The sequence below is a fragment of the Perca fluviatilis genome, chromosome 8, assembly GCF_010015445.1.
Source record: "Perca fluviatilis chromosome 8, GENO_Pfluv_1.0, whole genome shotgun sequence".
Classification (NCBI taxonomy): Eukaryota; Metazoa; Chordata; class Actinopteri; order Perciformes; family Percidae; genus Perca; species Perca fluviatilis.
In genome coordinates this window covers 37,599,483-37,616,343 of record NC_053119.1, presented here as the reverse complement: position 1 = coordinate 37,616,343, position 16,861 = coordinate 37,599,483, and the positions used below count along the sequence as shown (strand labels likewise).

Sequence of the window (16,861 nt, the reverse complement as noted above, 5' to 3'; positions counted from 1 at the left end):
GCCCTATACAGGCACCTGTTCTTCCCCTGCCTACACCTGCTCCCCATTCCCAGATTGTCTATAGGCCTTTTTCACAGCACACATCAAGACAAATCGAAAGACAAGGCACACGTGTAAACGATAAAGATGAATGATGGCTGAATTCCATTTAGCTGCTTTGGTTTCAGGGTTCTGGTGTTGCACATACTAGCCCACTTTCTCACTTTCATGGTTTACTGGGGCAATTAAAGTTGTTATTATGTTATAAGTTATGTTATTAGTGACAGCTGTGCTTTCCCTGCTATCGCAAGTGGCGCTGGATACATCACAATTCCCTTAATGGCATCCAAGTTTCCCCTCACTCTTGTCTGAAGAAGGAATCGAGAAAAAAAAGCTTTTAGAGAAATGAGATGTCCTTTCCTTTGAACCGTCATCCCAAGCGAAAGCCATTTCTGATAACCACAGCACAGCTGGATTAGTTGTCGGCCGGCTTTAACAGCTCTGTATCGACTTGGAGTTTGTATTTTGCACATATTACACTGTCCAAATAATAAAAAAACATTTGTATTTATACTGTTGCACGGATCTGTCAAACCAGTGTGTAAATGGACTTCACTGCTGTTAACGCTGATCCACTATTTTTAACTAGATGGTGAATCAAAAAAACAAATAGCAAAATCTATATTATTAAAAGAGAAATAATACTCATTCGGTTCTGTTATTTGTCTGTCCACTTCCATTTAAAACTGTGGCGATGTTGTGATGTGGTTTCAGAGCAGTCTGATCAGGTGCAGTGTCCAATCGCTAACAAATTTCCAAAACAGGGTTGTTTTGTTCTCGCTCGTCTATTCCGGGATTCCTCCTCGCTCCGTAGAGTATCAGAACGTTCTTCATTATGCGAGGTGCAATCAAATAAGGAAATTGGGATGTACTCAGTCTGCTGTGAAAAAGGCAAAAACAATAAGGCTGCCTTCGTGACCACATTTACACCTGCCATCGACAACCATCTGACTGAAAGACCAACATTGCCATACCGCTTTCCTTGGCATCCTAGTTTGTTGAAGTCCGCCAGCCAGATAATGATTCACATACAATACCAGGTGTTAATGGGGCCTTTGGATCCTTGGCTTTGCCTGTTTGGATCTCGGCTCTCCAGAACTTTGAATTTTGGAAATCATTAAACTTGGTTTTTAAGTGAACCTGCATGCCTATGACTCGGGCACTTGAGTCCATTGGCTGTTTTAGCCTACGAGCATGAGCCTAGACAGTTATTGGTTCATTGACTTTGGTGAGATCATGTAGTAAATCCCAACAGAGCTCCACCCAGCCTTAACCTGAGTAGAGGTCTAAACAACCAGGGTGATTAAAGAAAAACACCTTTGCTTGGCAAACACCAAAGCACTTTTCCTCTTCGGCCCCCCCTACAGGTTGGAAGCGGAATTGTCCATTACCGTTCACATTCGAACTACAGATCCACTACCGGATCTGGCAAAATTGCACAGTGCGGTTATAGCCATTAGAGGGCCGCAAAGCGAATGCAGACGTGCCGTTCACCCTGTTACGAGTTGATGAACCACTGAAACTATTTTGGAAACATTATTTTAAGGTACAAAATAATCTTTGGTGTTGCTTTAATAGTTCACTATAAAGTTCCTGAAATGTTTGTATACAAAATAAAATGTTGGATAAAATTTGGGATTTTTTTTATACAACAGAAGCAACCCGGACCTCAAAGTATCTAAGTACTACCAAATCAAGGATGATCAACTTACTATGATACTTATGTCCCATTCATGTGTGTAATTTTGTGCCAATTCTAAAGTGAAAGGTGGTAATTGAGGTGGGCTTTACAGCAACTAAGAAATTGCGAGGCTGCGTGATTAAAACACCCTCCAACCCCTGCACAGCACACAGCACATACAGCCAGCATGTATAAACACACACACACACACACACACACACACACACACACACACACACACACACACACACACACACACACGCAAACTGACATACACAGCTGGTGCCTTCAACTCTTCATCAGGAACTAAGCCTCTGACAGATTTCCTATGGTGGTCTAATTACATACATCTGAATAAATTGAAAGAAATCCTTCATCAGCCGTGTTTGCCTGATTCCATCATCTGACTTCATCTTTCATTATCTATCCCTCTCCATCTCTACTACCCACTCATCTCATTTCATTTGGATCCCTGTCATTAAAACTACAGCCGAAGCTAGGCATACCTCCAATATACTCACTTTCCACATTACCTGTAGTTTCACTATTTCACAAAAAAAAGTATCCTGGTATCACTGCACTCAGACAGAGACAGAGTCTCTCTTGCTGAGTGGGCAGAGGCGTGCTTGTTTTAGCGTGCCAGGCTAACTTCTGATCTTTGGATGAATCAATACCAAGGACACAAGAGAGAGGCAGGGCCTGATAACAGCCAACGACAGAGAGAGACATTTCTTCCCTGGCAAAGCTGAACAAAGGTACTCTTTAATCACAGACGTGACGTGAGCCTGTTCGCAAGGTGGCGACTTCACCAAGAGCTTCCGCTACAAGCCGAGGCATGAAAGCGAGAGGCAGTCAGGGTGAGAGACACACAGTGTGTATTTGGAGTTACTGAGGCAGCGCGGCAACTCAGGGGAGGCAACAGAAGGCAAGACAGAGTCGAGCTGTGATCTTCTGTGCTTTCCAGAGCATATCCCATTACACTGCCATTATCCTGGGTCAAGATGCCTTGATTCCCTACCCTCACGCTGGCGTCACCCCTGCTTACCGCTACACAGGGTCAGAATTGATTGGCTGGGCAGGAACACATCTCAGTAAGGTAGTTAACCTGTTTGTCTCCGTGGCTGTCTTCACAAAGGGATTGACAAGAGAGTGATATATATATAGTGACCTTAAGACAAGAAAGAGGCGAGTAAACACATCCAGGATTCATATAACCCTGTTTTGGTCAAATGCAGTCTGGCAAAGCCTTCGATCGTACTAAGAAAAATCATTTCATGTGGCCGGGTTAGCTCAGTTGGTAGAGCAGGCGCCCATATATAGAGGTTTACTCCACAACGCAGCGGCCGTGGGTTTGACTCCAACCTGCAGCCCTTTGCTGCATGTCATTCCCTCTCTCTCTATCCCCTTTCATGTCTTCATCTGTCCTATGAAAATAAAGGCCTAAAATGCCCGAAAAAATTATCTTAAAAAAAAAATAATTCATTTCTTTGTCATGTCATTTTTTTTAATTTTCACATTTCACTTTTCTCCCTCCCTTGAGCTTGTCTCATTTTCTTCCATGTTTCTATTTTTGTCTCCTTGACACTGAGCTTCCCGTTACTATATCTATCTTCCATTCTATTAGACACAGTCTGCTCTTTAGCTCGTGCTCTCTTGTCTCCAGCACAGTGGACTCTTTTGAAAGTTATAGAGGGCCGTCAAGGCTGATTTCTAGCATTTACTGCGTCTCAAATTCCCAATAGTCAAACACTGATTTATCAATAGCTAAGTCAGGGTTTAGTGGAGTTGTATTATACATTTAAAAGCCAGAGGTGCAGAAGTAAAATACTAATCTATCTATAAACGCTGACAGCCATCTTCAAAAATGTAACAGACTATTCATTTCTATTCTATTCTATTCTTGGCCTGAGGATTTCAGCACACTGGGCTGACACACACTGGCTCATCATGCTTTATTATGTCCCCGCTGTAGTTTGAGGCAGCCTGATCACAGCTGGCTAAAGACACAACGTGAGGCTATCTATTTGCATTTAGCCTGCCTCGCTGTGTGCTTCTGACATGACAGACACTGAGCAGAGAAGCCATTGTATCTGGGCTGGCCTGAAACAGGAAAATTACCCAGCCTATTATGACAGTGAGCGGCACACTGGTTCCCAGCACTTAGCGTGGCAATGAGGCAGCACAGTGGCAGACATCGTACACGAAGAAAGACATATATAGAAGCGTGCGCGCGCGCGCGCGCACACACACACACACACACACACACACACACACACACACACACACACATTACATCCATCTGAGCACCAGAGTTTCTTTTCTGTGAACCATTAGAATTCAGCTTCCCCTCTCTTCTCTTGCCTTTTGATTTAAGCCAGAGGGGATGTGATCTGACTGTGATGAATGCTGAGACTTATCACATTGCTCAGTCTGAGAGCGTGTATGTGTGTGTAATACTTAATATTCCCGTAATTAACAAAGCTCTCTTTGACTGTGTTGAGGTTGTCTCACTGTTATGCAGATAGCCCACACACACACACACACACACACACACACACACACACACACACACACACACACACACACACACACACAAACACCCTAAGTTCTAAATGGAGGACTCTCCTCCCTACGTCCATGTGTTCAAATCAAACACTGCTCATCTTTACTGTGCATAACTTAAGAGTTTTTAATAAGAGGTTCGGTGTCAGATGACACTGAAGATTGCGTGTGTGTGTGAGTATGTACGTACGTGTGTGTGCGCCTCCATGTTTCACACGACTGGGGCTTTGATAATGTATTCATGCCTCCCAATGACAAATGGCTCCCACCAGGAGGCGGTTTTAACATTTAAATGAGTAGGAGAAAACGTTGAACCACGACACACAGCAGCGAGTGGATACACAGGGGCAGGAGGGGCACGGCATGTATGCACCAGGACAAAGACATTCAAATCCAGGATGAACACACAACTTCAAATCACCCACACACAAACACAGAGATCCGCCGCCACAGAATATGAAGAAAAAAAACGAATGTGACGGAAGGAGAAGGGGGTAAGATGCGGCAACAGCTGGTGTCCCGGCGGGGAATCAGAGAGCAGAAGAGAATTTGTTGGCGTGCAAAAACCAGCAGCCGCTGATGAGAGTTTATATAAACAGCCCGTCAAGCCCTCTGCTCAGGTTGGAACAATATTCTCCTCAAACAATATCGCGCCGCTCCGCTGGCCTGCCAGGAGCTTCTGCCCAGGCCAAACTGGGTTGCGGCGTTTCAGTCATTAACTCAGAAACAGAAACGCACGATGGGAGGACGGAGACAATGTGCACAAATACAGATGCAGGGATAAAGGTTAGCGCCAGTGCATGCAAATAAACAGAGACATTTACACTTGCGCGCGCAAGCATGTGTGCACGTGCAGTAACAACCACGGACGTATTCAAGTCTACAACTTCACACATCATTGAGTGACAAATGGCTCCGTCTGCCACTCCTGCAAGTGCAGTTGATTGCCATGGCAACTGAGTGTAACCTCCAGACTAATGACTCACTGCTGAAATTCTCCAGCTGAGATGACCCCTGACCTAGACATCAACGTTATCGTTACTTCACTACCTCGTTAAACCCCCAGATCCTGTGTTCTCCTCTTCTCTTCTGTTTTGTTTTTTCTATTTCTGTCTACCATCTTAGCATCTCTTCCTTGATCCCGACTTCCCTCCTTCCCTAAAGTGTGTTTGCTCCATCGTTCACCTTCTGTTGCGGCCTGAAGGCCTGCTCCAGCTGATCTGCCCTCATGTTGTTAACCAGGCGCTACAGCCAATCTGTTGCTAACCATGCAAATCATTTACCGAGAGTATACATCCCATTCCAAGCTAGCACACGAGTCAAATCGGATTAAACTGGAGAAAAAAACTCTCCCCCCTTCAGTTACATTCAGTTACACACAAGACTAGGGGCCCTGTCTTGCACCGGGTGCAGCGCAGCGAAAAGTCCGACGCAAGTGTCTTAGCTAGCTTAAGACCGACGCAGTGGTCAATTTCCCGTCCAGTGCCCGCGTCGTTTAAATAGCAAATGCACCTGCGCCCATCTGTGCGCCCATGGGCGTGCTGGTCTTACAGGGAGGTGTGTTCAGGTGAATTCTTGGCATATTTCTATCTATTTTTTTTAAAGGCATTTTAGGCCTTTATTTCCATAGGTCAGATGAAGACATGAAAGGGGAGAGAGAAGGGGAATGACATGCAGCAAAGGGCTGCAGGTCGAAGTCAAACCCGCGGCAACTGCGTCAAGGAGTAAACCTCTATATATGTGCGCATGCTCTACCAACTGAGCTAACCCAGCCACGGCGCATTGCTATCTTGGGGCAGCGGGAAGTGACCTGGTCTAAAGTCAATAGCGCAGCATTTCATTGTTATTTTAACACTATGCTTGTTACACACACACACACACACACACAGGGAAGCGCAGCAGCACACAAACATGCAAAATATTACAAATAAAAATATTACGGTGCAAATCCTCCATCATAATAGCAATGCTCCAAGGTCCAAACGCGCCTGGCTTTTAAAGGGAATGGGAGATGATCTCTGATTGGTTTATTGCATGTTACGCCCAAAACACACCTCTGATTAATGAAGACACTAAGTAAAACCCTTTTGAACCATGCGCCCGGCGCACAGACCCTTTTTTCCCGCCGTCAAACTAGCAAAAGTGGATTTGGACACGCCCTAAACGCACCTGCGCCATGCGCTTCGCGCCGTGCGCTTAGATCGTTAATATAGAGCCCTTAAGGTAACTGGGATAATTTTTTTTCTTTCAGAGAAATATTGAGCAGGGAAAAATATAATTCCATGGTTGATAGATAGTAGATTTTCATAGCATCACATGTGAGATAAGCCTTGAAAAACTGTACATAAATACATAATGTAATGTTGTTGAAGACCTCTCTCTAATGTATCTTAGTATTCTTTCCAACCCATTCTCACTCCTAACTCGTCAAATACTGACGCTCTCAGCGTCAGATACCAACACAAAAACGCACCGGGCATAGCAGCAGCTCGACCGCGGCGCTGTAAGATGACGTGGTATTAAGAGCAACAACAGTAGTGAGTAGTATGAAAGACCGCGTAAGGAGGCAGGTTGGGGTGGTGAATGGGTCAAACAACACAGGACTTTCACCCAGGAGACCGGAGTCCGTGTCCCGTTCTGGCCCGCATGTCCATGAAAGGTACATTTTGTAACCCCACCCGCGAACTTTTCCTAAACCTAACTGTCAGGGTTCTTGAGCTGCATTTCAATTAAACATACATTTTTTTTAACCCTGCACGTTGAAAAATGGCGCCAAATCGGTCCCGAACAAGAGCGAGCGTCAAAAAGTGACTCCAAGAGTCCTGACCAAGGGCGTCTAAAATGACGGCAAAAGGGAAGCCCCACACACTTGGCCAAGCGTTGCTTTTTGACGTGCTGGGAGTGAGAATGTGTTGTTCTTTCAGGCGATTTTTCTCCTATTCCAGAATACGTTTTCCCAATTGCCTTTTCAGTACAGGCACCTTTCATATATATACTGTATGCCTCTGCTTTAACCTCCTCTCTTTGGGTTTGACACAAGTCTATTTCTACCTCACCCTCCTCCTCTCCAGTGCAGGGTAGATTCATCTGAGGGCTCCAAGTAAAGATAACAATGAAGATGTAAGGGTCAATCGATATCCTGTCGGGAGTCTACATGTAGGTGGGTTGTCATACAATCATTGCGCAGATCGCTGTAGGGAAGGAGCAAATTTGTCCTGTCAATGACGGAGCGTGCAGCGAAAGAATCGCCAGGGGTCAAGCAGATATCAGTATTCTGCTCACATTTCAACTACGTGCACACACACCCCTAACACGCAAGCAGGCATCACTTCAATAGGTTGTTAAAGGTCTGGGTGCAGTAGCTTTTATGGTTCTCCTTGTGTATCTGTGTAGAATAGTGGTCTAGGAGCAGAGTGGACGCAGGTGCATCAAATCACTTTTTACATGTTAGACATAAAACTGACGAAGTGCAGTTTGAGTTTTAAGGTTTGGCTCAAGGGATGGCAATGTCGGTTGGTCGGTCCACCACTTTGGGCAAATCTGAAATATCTCAACATACTCAGATACTTACGGTCCCCTATAGATGAATCCTACTGACTTTGATGATCCCCTGATTTTTTTTTTTTTTTAAATCCATCGCCACCGGCAGGTCAAAGTTTCCACATATCCAGTGAAAAAGCTCAACACCTAAAAACTACTAAATGGATTGGCACAAAATTCAGTTCAGACATTCATGGTTCCCCAACGACGTATTCTTCTTACGCTGGCTCCAAAACTAATCTTACTCCCTGCCCTGTCCACTCATAATCTTCACCATTTTTCTTCATCTCTACCTCTTCCTAACCCACTTCACTGGCTGTATATCTTTTTCCTGTTATCTCCTCTTATGTCCCTTCCTTTCTCTTCTTCCGCTGACCCTTACACCTCCTCCACCTTCTCCTCCCACCCCATCATTACTCCTCTTTCAACGCTCATCTTTCTAAGGCTGCCGAATTCCCCAGCACAACAGTGCTATTCTGCTGCCAACTAATAGAATCTCTCAGTTCCTCTAATGGATCTGTCAGAATCTCCCTGAGCACGGGAGACCAGATAGATTGATAGGGAGAGGGAAAGAGACAGCGAAAGAGAGGGACAAAGAGGCCGCGAAACACAGGAAGAGAGAAGCAGAGAGAAAAAAAAGCAGCGCGCACCGGGGCTCTCGACACTTTCATCCGTGCCTTGGAGAGTCTCGGAGCTGCAGCTCCACTGACCGGCCATATGGTCCGTTAGAAAGCAGCGCCACTCGGGACCGTCCCGTTCTCACCACGGGATGACGACAGTTCCACTGTGGCCATGTGAAACGAACCGACAGGGTGAGCCCTTTCAAGAGTAAAATGAACTTATATGCAAAGGCAGGCTTTGTTTGTACTTTTTCATGTTTGCTGCAAGGATTCTGAACCGATACTCATCTCCCGGGAGGAATTCTTAGTAAGAATAAATCCATAGAGGGAGGAGTTGTTGGCTCGCTGCCACTGCATAAAGAAAAATCTCTAACACAGTAACACCCTGTAAACACATTTACCATCTAAACATAGTTTATTTAAATGGTATAGTTAGAGTGAACATATATTGCGTTGACATGTTTGGTCCTGTGGTGGTTTTACACTTTTAATTAAACAGTGTAAGACAGAATTTGACATCGCTTTTCTTTGATTTTCTGTTGAAGTTTCTCAATGTTGTGCTCTTTATCCACCAGGGCTACTGCTATCTGTGCTCACAATCCAATTCTTCATTGATTTGTTCCAAACTAAGCTTTGTCTCTTTTTGTGCATCAAATAGTTGTTTCTTGGGAAATATCTACCAGGAACCAATTTAGGACATTCCAAAAGCCTTTTATCTACTAGCTACCAATTACTGATGTATTATATCAGTGGAAAAGTAGCAATATGGATATTTATTTGTCTACAGGTTATATACTGTATAATACATCAAGTATTGTTTATGTCCAATTGTCCTTTATCATTTTCATACAGTGGGGTATCTGCAACTCACCGTTATCTGTGGCGATGAAGACAGCTGTGTATTTATTGTCATGGACGTAAGGGGACTCACGGTCCAGCAAGGCCGAAGTGTTGACAGTTCCCGTGACTGGGCTCACACTCAGCCAGCCTGCTGGGTCTCGCAGAACAGCATACCTGGACAAAAAAAGTCAATAAGATAAGTAAGAAGCTGTGACCACATAAGAACCAGAACACTAACCATTTCTTGCATTAAAGTTGTCTTTTCAGTTAATTCTGGTCCTTCATGATTAGGTTCCATGCATCTCACAGACAGACAGACAGACAGACAGACAGACAGACAGACAGACAGACAGCTCTGTAGATACGACAACAGACGAGACAGGCATTTGAATACTCCATATTTGTCCCGTGCAGTGTATAACTCCACTGACTTCCTGACGCCAGCTTTAAAAACATTATGGCATTTTAAATCTGGGTGCGTAAGTGAATAAAAGCTATTGCTCAAGACAAATATACATTAAATATGTATAAATCATAATAAATAATTGTGTTTTGTTAAGGTTGGACATCTGAGCAACAAGAGCAGCTAACAATTTAAAACATAGTTTATTTCTTTTTGTTAAGTGTTTTTTCGTGCGTGATAATGCACCTGTATGTGTGCGTGTCCCAAGCTGAGCTGAGAGATTTAAAGCGCATTAAAGCTATAGTGCGTAGTATCTGTCTCCCCCCATGAGGAACTCTAAGTAATGACAACAAAAATGTTGGCGCGTCCACATGATACAAGCCTACGTGATGACATGATGGACTCTTCAGAAGAGGTCATTATCTTCGCTCGAGTTTCTGCGCGGGAAAGTCGCCGGACGCCACAATCTTCTGAACATAGCCACACTGAGAAATCCAGAGAGAGTTGTGTGGAGCTGATAGCCTTAATTAGCTTTGTAGCAACTCATTTGGCAACGGCTTGAATGTAACGGACGTTTATTAATATCAAAAAGTTACGCACTAAAGCTTTAAGTTCTAGGACTAAACGTCTTTAACATATTCTTTTACACTGTGTACAGTAAGAATTTGTTGAAATAATGAAATGGATGGCCGTGGGTCAGGTGTGTGTGTGTGTAACAGCGGTGGCTCCTAAAGAGGTCAGCGTAGATGCCATGATAGCATTAGTCATATCGGAACCGGAGAGTATTTCTTCATTGAAATAAGAGCAAAGAACGGCACTGAAGTCTTTTCTAAATGGAAAAGATGCTTGCTCCTTTTCCTAATGTGTTTGACAGACAGATGGTTAATTCAGTCACCTGCCAGTTATTTATTTGAAAGTGCCTGCCCCTTTTTTTTCCAAATAGCTTCCAATTACGGCTTCTCAGATCGCTCTGTGTAACAGACCATCTGGCACGTCAGGTAACCATGCTTAATTGTCGCTGTTAATCCTGAGCATCTTTGAAGTGTTAATTGCGTGAGGTTTAGAAAAGTATACGGTACTGTAAGGTGGAGACAGACAGAGAACAGAACACTGCAAAGGACTTGTGAAAAGGCCAGTTTCTGAAAGGTCTCAGTGGTTTTACAGAAAGAATCACCATTAACGGGCTGCTTGCTTACTGAGTTGCAGTAGAGATTAACAAATGTAAAGTTAAAAACGGCACTTTGATTCCATTTATGTTTTGGTTAGGAAATCAAATTAAACTCACATTAACTTGCATGTATAGCATCACTCTTTTGCATCGCGCCATATCGCATCGAATCGCATTGTGTTGAATCGCACCGCGTTGCAATAGAGGGTGAATCGTATTGTAACGTATATCGGTAGTTGCTGCATGTCGTCCCCGTCGGCTGACAACCTTGTATGTCCAAAACCCTTGAAAAAAAGTCTATCATTAAAACATTTTGTTGAAGTATTTACCTCAGAGAAAGTCAGACGAAATGGCCTCGTCATTGATTAAATATTTGTTAAACCCACAGACGGACGTAAACGGTGACCAGTACCATTGATTGATTTCTGAAAAAAAAAAATGAAGATGGCGAAATATGGACATACAAGGTTTCTGCCCGACAGCAACGACATATATCTTTAATGTAACTGATCGTTGGCAATGCATCAAGATGCATATACGGCATCGGCCTCAGACCGGAGGTGTACATCCCTAGTCAGTTATAATAATAATCTGTGATAAAGGTGCTGAGCGAAGAAGAAAAATGGTGTGAAAATGGACCCAGAGTGACTTCCTGTGCACATGCTCTACCCCTGTGCGCATGCATATACAGGCGACTGCAGCAGCAGCTCCTGCAGGGCTGAGATTTAAAGATGATGGACGACCTCTCCAAAAATCTCGCGGGCAAACGGCCAAGCCGGCATCTCCTCCAAATGGAGGTGCAGAGCGGATCACGACCCTGCTAATGTGGCCACTCAGCCAACCACTGATGGCTGGTACATGGTGATTGGAAAGGGCTTGCATCTGTGTCAATGTCACACGTGATTGATTTAAGAGCTCTCTTGCGCTACTTTTCTATGTACGTACAGAAATGTGCACACACGTATGCAAGCGCGTACATGTACCTTCACACAAGGTCTTCTACTGTGTCACATCCCACATACGGTGCATGCACAAAAGGGCACACACACACACACACACACACACACACACACACACACGGACACACAAGACTGCAGAGCTTCTTCACCACAAGGCTGCTCTTTGCCAAAGTGCTCAGCAGTAGACAAATGGTCTTAGAAATGGAGCTCTTCAGCTAACAGAGCGCGACAAAGCCTTGGGAAATGGCTTTGCAATCAACCCCTGCTCGCACCTTTCCCCTCTCGCTCTCCCTCACACACACTTTCCCCGCCAGCGATTACTACTGTTAGCCAACACATATGTTCTACTGTAACAAAAGCGTCACTGCTGCGAGGTTAAATACGCTACTAATATGGACACATACTGTATGTAGCTCAGCGAAAATTCTTTCAGGAAGACCTAACAAGTAATCAGTCCCTCCTAAAGCGAATCAGCGCTGGAGGCGTTCACCTTCTGTTAAACCAATCAGGAACGGCTAAGGATCCCATAGGCCAATCACAGCATCTCATCACTGGTTTAAAAAGCTGCTTCTCTCCCTGTGCTCTCAGCTGTCATTTCAGGAAGACGTTGTCCCTCCTCCTCCCCTTCCACCTCCCGTCCTGGTGGTTCTCCGGCTGTCGCTCCGATGCCTCCTAGGTCTGGTTTTCCGGCTTCTCCGCTACCACCGGTGTCTGGATTCCATCGGGGGGTTACATCTTGGTTCACTACCCCTACATTCATTTATTAATATTTTAAATGTATTAATAACGATGGAGTACAATCTCCAATACATTGTACACTACATGCTGTGGTATATTAAAACCTTTTGCATATCTGCAAACAAGTCTCTCCTGATTGAAATGACTGTACTCGAGGTGCGATTTGTGAAAAAAGCATCATGCACAACAAAACAAAACATGCAAGAGTTAAATCCCTCTTTCAATAGCGTGGGTATAGTGTCACTCGGCCTAGCCACGCCAAAACACTTAATTATGAACTCAAAATGAAATAGCACAACGTGGTGTCAACATAAAACACAGCGCTTTCAAGTCGGAGAGCGGAGTTCCCTTTTTCGTGGCGAAAACTAAATACTTTCACCCAGGAAACACTCTTTCGTTTTCCTCTGGAATGATTTAATCCAAACCACCATCTTACACAGAGACTGCTCCCCGGCTCTGTGCTAAGCTAAGCTAAGCTAACTAGCTGCCGGCTGTGGCTTGTATCGGTTTCATCTAACTTTCTGCAAGGTGTTTCCCCCATTCCTTTAATAACCAACTTTTATGCTGTGCTCAAAAATGTTTGTTAAAAGCAAATGTTGGCCATCTATTACTTTCTCTTAAATGTCAATATTGATATTGGCCTCAAAACCTCAGTGTGTTAGTGTTAAAGTCACGGCAGCAACATTCTAAAAAACAAATGTGATGTGTAATAGATACTTTTATTTTATGCCTTGTTACCTATTTTAGAGTCAAGGAAAAACCCCTCTGTGTTAACCAGTGTTTGGAGTCTGGAAATCAGCAGAGCAGCACAACCAGCCTGTAATCATCGCTTAAATGTTCCTTTAGATGTTAATTTTCATTCCACACAAACTCACAGATTCACTCTAAAGTGCAAACCCCAGGGAATCTCTTTCAGACAAGTGGGATATTCCACAACTGACAGCCGAAGACAATGGCGCTACGCAGACCGTTGAGTAAAACATCAAGCTACTGTGTTCCTTCCTACAGTAAAAGTGTACTGCTTCTGTGTGCTTTAGTGCCGACTCAAAGGTAACCACTAAATGAGTCCCATCCACTGTACAAACATGGGGACAGTCCATTAGAGCCCTTTAAAGGGCAAATTAGAAAGACATTAAAAAGCCATTAGGAATATTCATATCTGGTTATACGTGGTTATCTCCAAAACCAGAGAAGGCCCAGACAAATGAGTCAACAAATGAGACAGCGCACAAACACAATGATCACATACGCCCTCATTTAGCTGCAAATACGCACATCCGCTTTAAACATGCACACACAAAAGCAAGCAAAAAGTAAAACGCACAACTCAAGGTAAAAGATGCCTGTATATATTGCTTGCACTGTCAAATAATTCTCAACACAGCAAAGTGATTTGTCCAGATTTTGCTTGAGTGGCAGAAAGTGTCGCGAGGCACCCTGTGACCCCAGTGTTACGGCGAGCAGGCTGTTATACTGCTCTTTCCACGGGTCTGCACAGCTACGCCCTCAGGGACTACTCTGAGCTGCTATAGCTGGCATCAGAGCCCGGTCACGGGTTGTGTGTGCACGGGCCTAGGTGCGTATGTTTTTGTAAGGGATTGCCCTTAGCTTTGACTCAGACAAGCCTGGACTGCGCTGGCAAGGACTCGAGTGTCATCTGTCTGACTGTCAGGTGTCTCATTAGAGTTGATCCAGGGCCAGAGACGTAATATAATACCAACCGTGGTCTTTTGAAATATTTTACGTAAGCCTCTGACAAGCCGTCGTTTCAGTGTTGATTCAAAACAAAAGATCGGTTTGAATTATGAGTCAAATTGAAAGCTGCTTTTAAAGGTGCCGTAGGTTGGAATGTGAAGATCCAGGACCTAAGCCCCTCCCCCCACAAGGGAGAATGAATGTGTGTGCATGAGCAGTGATTGACATGCTGTCAATCGACTAAGCTGTATACATGGCTAATGAAAATGAATGGTCCACTAATAGTCCCGTTTACATGCAGCCGTGCAAAACAGGATTTTTTCAAAGTTTTCCAGCGGTAGTGGACTTGTTGGACCGTGCGAACACAGCGTCCCTCTTTCATTCCTTCAAACAGCTTCTTGAAAAGGTCGGCGTAGCGATGTGTGCACATATCCAAAAACCTATTGATATCCAAGTCTTTCATAATGTTTAAAAGTAGCTGTTTCTTTTCTTTTGAGCATGCATCTCTACCACAGCCAGACTCACTTGAACTTCTGTACAACAACAACAGCAACACAAAGAGATAACCATAAGCCACAAACATGCAGTAAACTGGCCGCAAACTGTTGCAACATAAAAAACCCGATTTAGACACATATTCCGAATACGCTGTATACATGTCCAAAGAAGTCTATGAACCTGAATAATACTCGCATATCCCACATATCTTAATCAGAAAATGCTAAATTCGGAAAAAGGCCTTATTCAGAATATCCAAACAGAATATGCTGTTTAAATAAACTAAATCAAATTCGGAATATTGTCATATTTGGAATAATAGTGGAATATTAGTGTGCATGTAAACATACTCAATGATGCTTGATAAAACTAAAAAGGGAGTCATAAGCAATACATATTGAAGATGTAAATGATTTATTTTGACAGCTAACAGTTGAGAGCAGAGCTTCACTGTTGCTACTGTGGATGTGTAGAGACAGATGAGCTCTTTCTAACTCTGATCTGAGCCTTGTTCCTCAGTTTTTCCCAGACAAATCAAAGGGATCTGGGAGCAGGAGAGAGAAGGAGGCTTGCCACCCACTCATAATCCATTTACATCAGGAACAAAATGCTTGCATACATTGTGCGCATCTGTGTGTTTTTGTGTCAATAGCAGGCATGTGTAGGCGATACAGAATAAGAGAGAGTCAATCTGTGGTGAGAATTCATTTAGAGAGACGATAAAAGCTGAGCAGTGACCGCCGTAAAGGAAAAAAAACTGTCCCGCCCCACCCCCCTACAAAAAAATCCCCCATAAATAAGTTGTATGTTCAAGCAGCAATTACGACTCATATTTACATTTATAGTGGCGACGCCCTCTAGAGGCCACAGTATTTTTGAAAGGAGCAAAGAAGGGGAGCAGGGTGATGAAGTATAAGGCTACGTTCAGACTGCAGACAAAAGTGGCCCAAATCTTTTTTTGGGGGTCAAGTGACCAGGTAAGGCTTCTTCAGAAGTAGTGTGAACACTCAAATCTTGCCAGATAAGATTTAGACCACTTCCATATGTGGTCCTGAATCAGACCCAGGTCTGATGTTTTTCAATGCCTCCATAAATATGTCGCAGTGTGAACAACCAACAACCAATTTATCAAAAGTTGCCCTCGACATCCGAAAGTTTTGAATAAACTGCGTCTCTGTGAAGCTACTCACAACGCAGTCCCACCACTCCTGTTTGCGTCTCTGCATCCACACAGACCTCTGTAGTGAATTTGCAGCCATAACCCCGCAAAAGGCCAAAATAGCCAATTAGGCTCTCTTTCTCTTCATTCTTCTCCTCCTCAGCACCTGCTCATTAATGTTACGGCTTCCATTACACAAACAATTTGAAATAAAAGCGAAAATGCTCCCTTCCTCCATAATCTCTCTAGTATTTGAGCATGCGGATCAGTTCGAAACCGCAAACGGTTCACACTGGAATCTGATATAGGCCACCTTTTTAAAAAGTAATGTGAACAGCCAAACAAAAAAATCGGATCTGAGCAAAAAATCCGAATTAAGCATTAAGACTTGCGGTGTGAACGTAGCCTAAGAGCGCCAAATTTGCCTCAGCGTAAGGAGGATAAAATAAATTAACCTTTTTACTTTACTGAACAAACAGAACTACATCACATTCTGTGTCACCTGCTGGTAATGAAATTGATGACAGCACTGAACCCAACCTTTAAAGTTGCTGAAAGACTCTGTAGAGTTGAGGGGAACTTCAGAGTAAATCCAAATTCTCGGCAGGTTTATACATACATGTATACATACGTAGTCATTGGAGCCATTGTTGACATAAGAACTGTGATTTGTGGAACCAGATCTTACCCATAGAGGTGATACATCAGAAAACAGTTAACAGGAATATGATACATTTTGGGATTTATATGGGTCACAGCTCCCCGGTAAGTAAAGTTTATTTGTTTAGCACCTTTCACAGATGAAAATTGCAAAGTGCTTCACAATAAAATGTAATACAATACAACAAATTAAAATACAAGAAAATGTTGGTACAAATAGAAAACCTAACAAACAACCACAAAAAAAACCTCGACTAACAAAAAGCCTGCTTGAAAAGCAGAGTCTTCAATTGCTTCGT

General features: G+C 43.6%; 1 protein-coding gene across 6 annotated transcripts in view; it reads right to left on the bottom strand.

Annotated features, from left to right (window-relative positions):
• The window catches only part of cdh13 (cadherin 13, H-cadherin (heart)), a 460,326-nt gene that overhangs the window by 53,137 nt on the left and 390,328 nt on the right, over nucleotides 1–16,861 (bottom strand). For all 6 annotated transcript variants that reach the window (XM_039809525.1, XM_039809523.1, XM_039809521.1 and 3 more), the window contains one exon: nucleotides 9,314–9,456. In XM_039809525.1, the coding sequence (XP_039665459.1) occupies nucleotides 9,314–9,456 (143 nt within the window). The remainder of the gene's footprint in view (nucleotides 1–9,313; nucleotides 9,457–16,861) is intronic.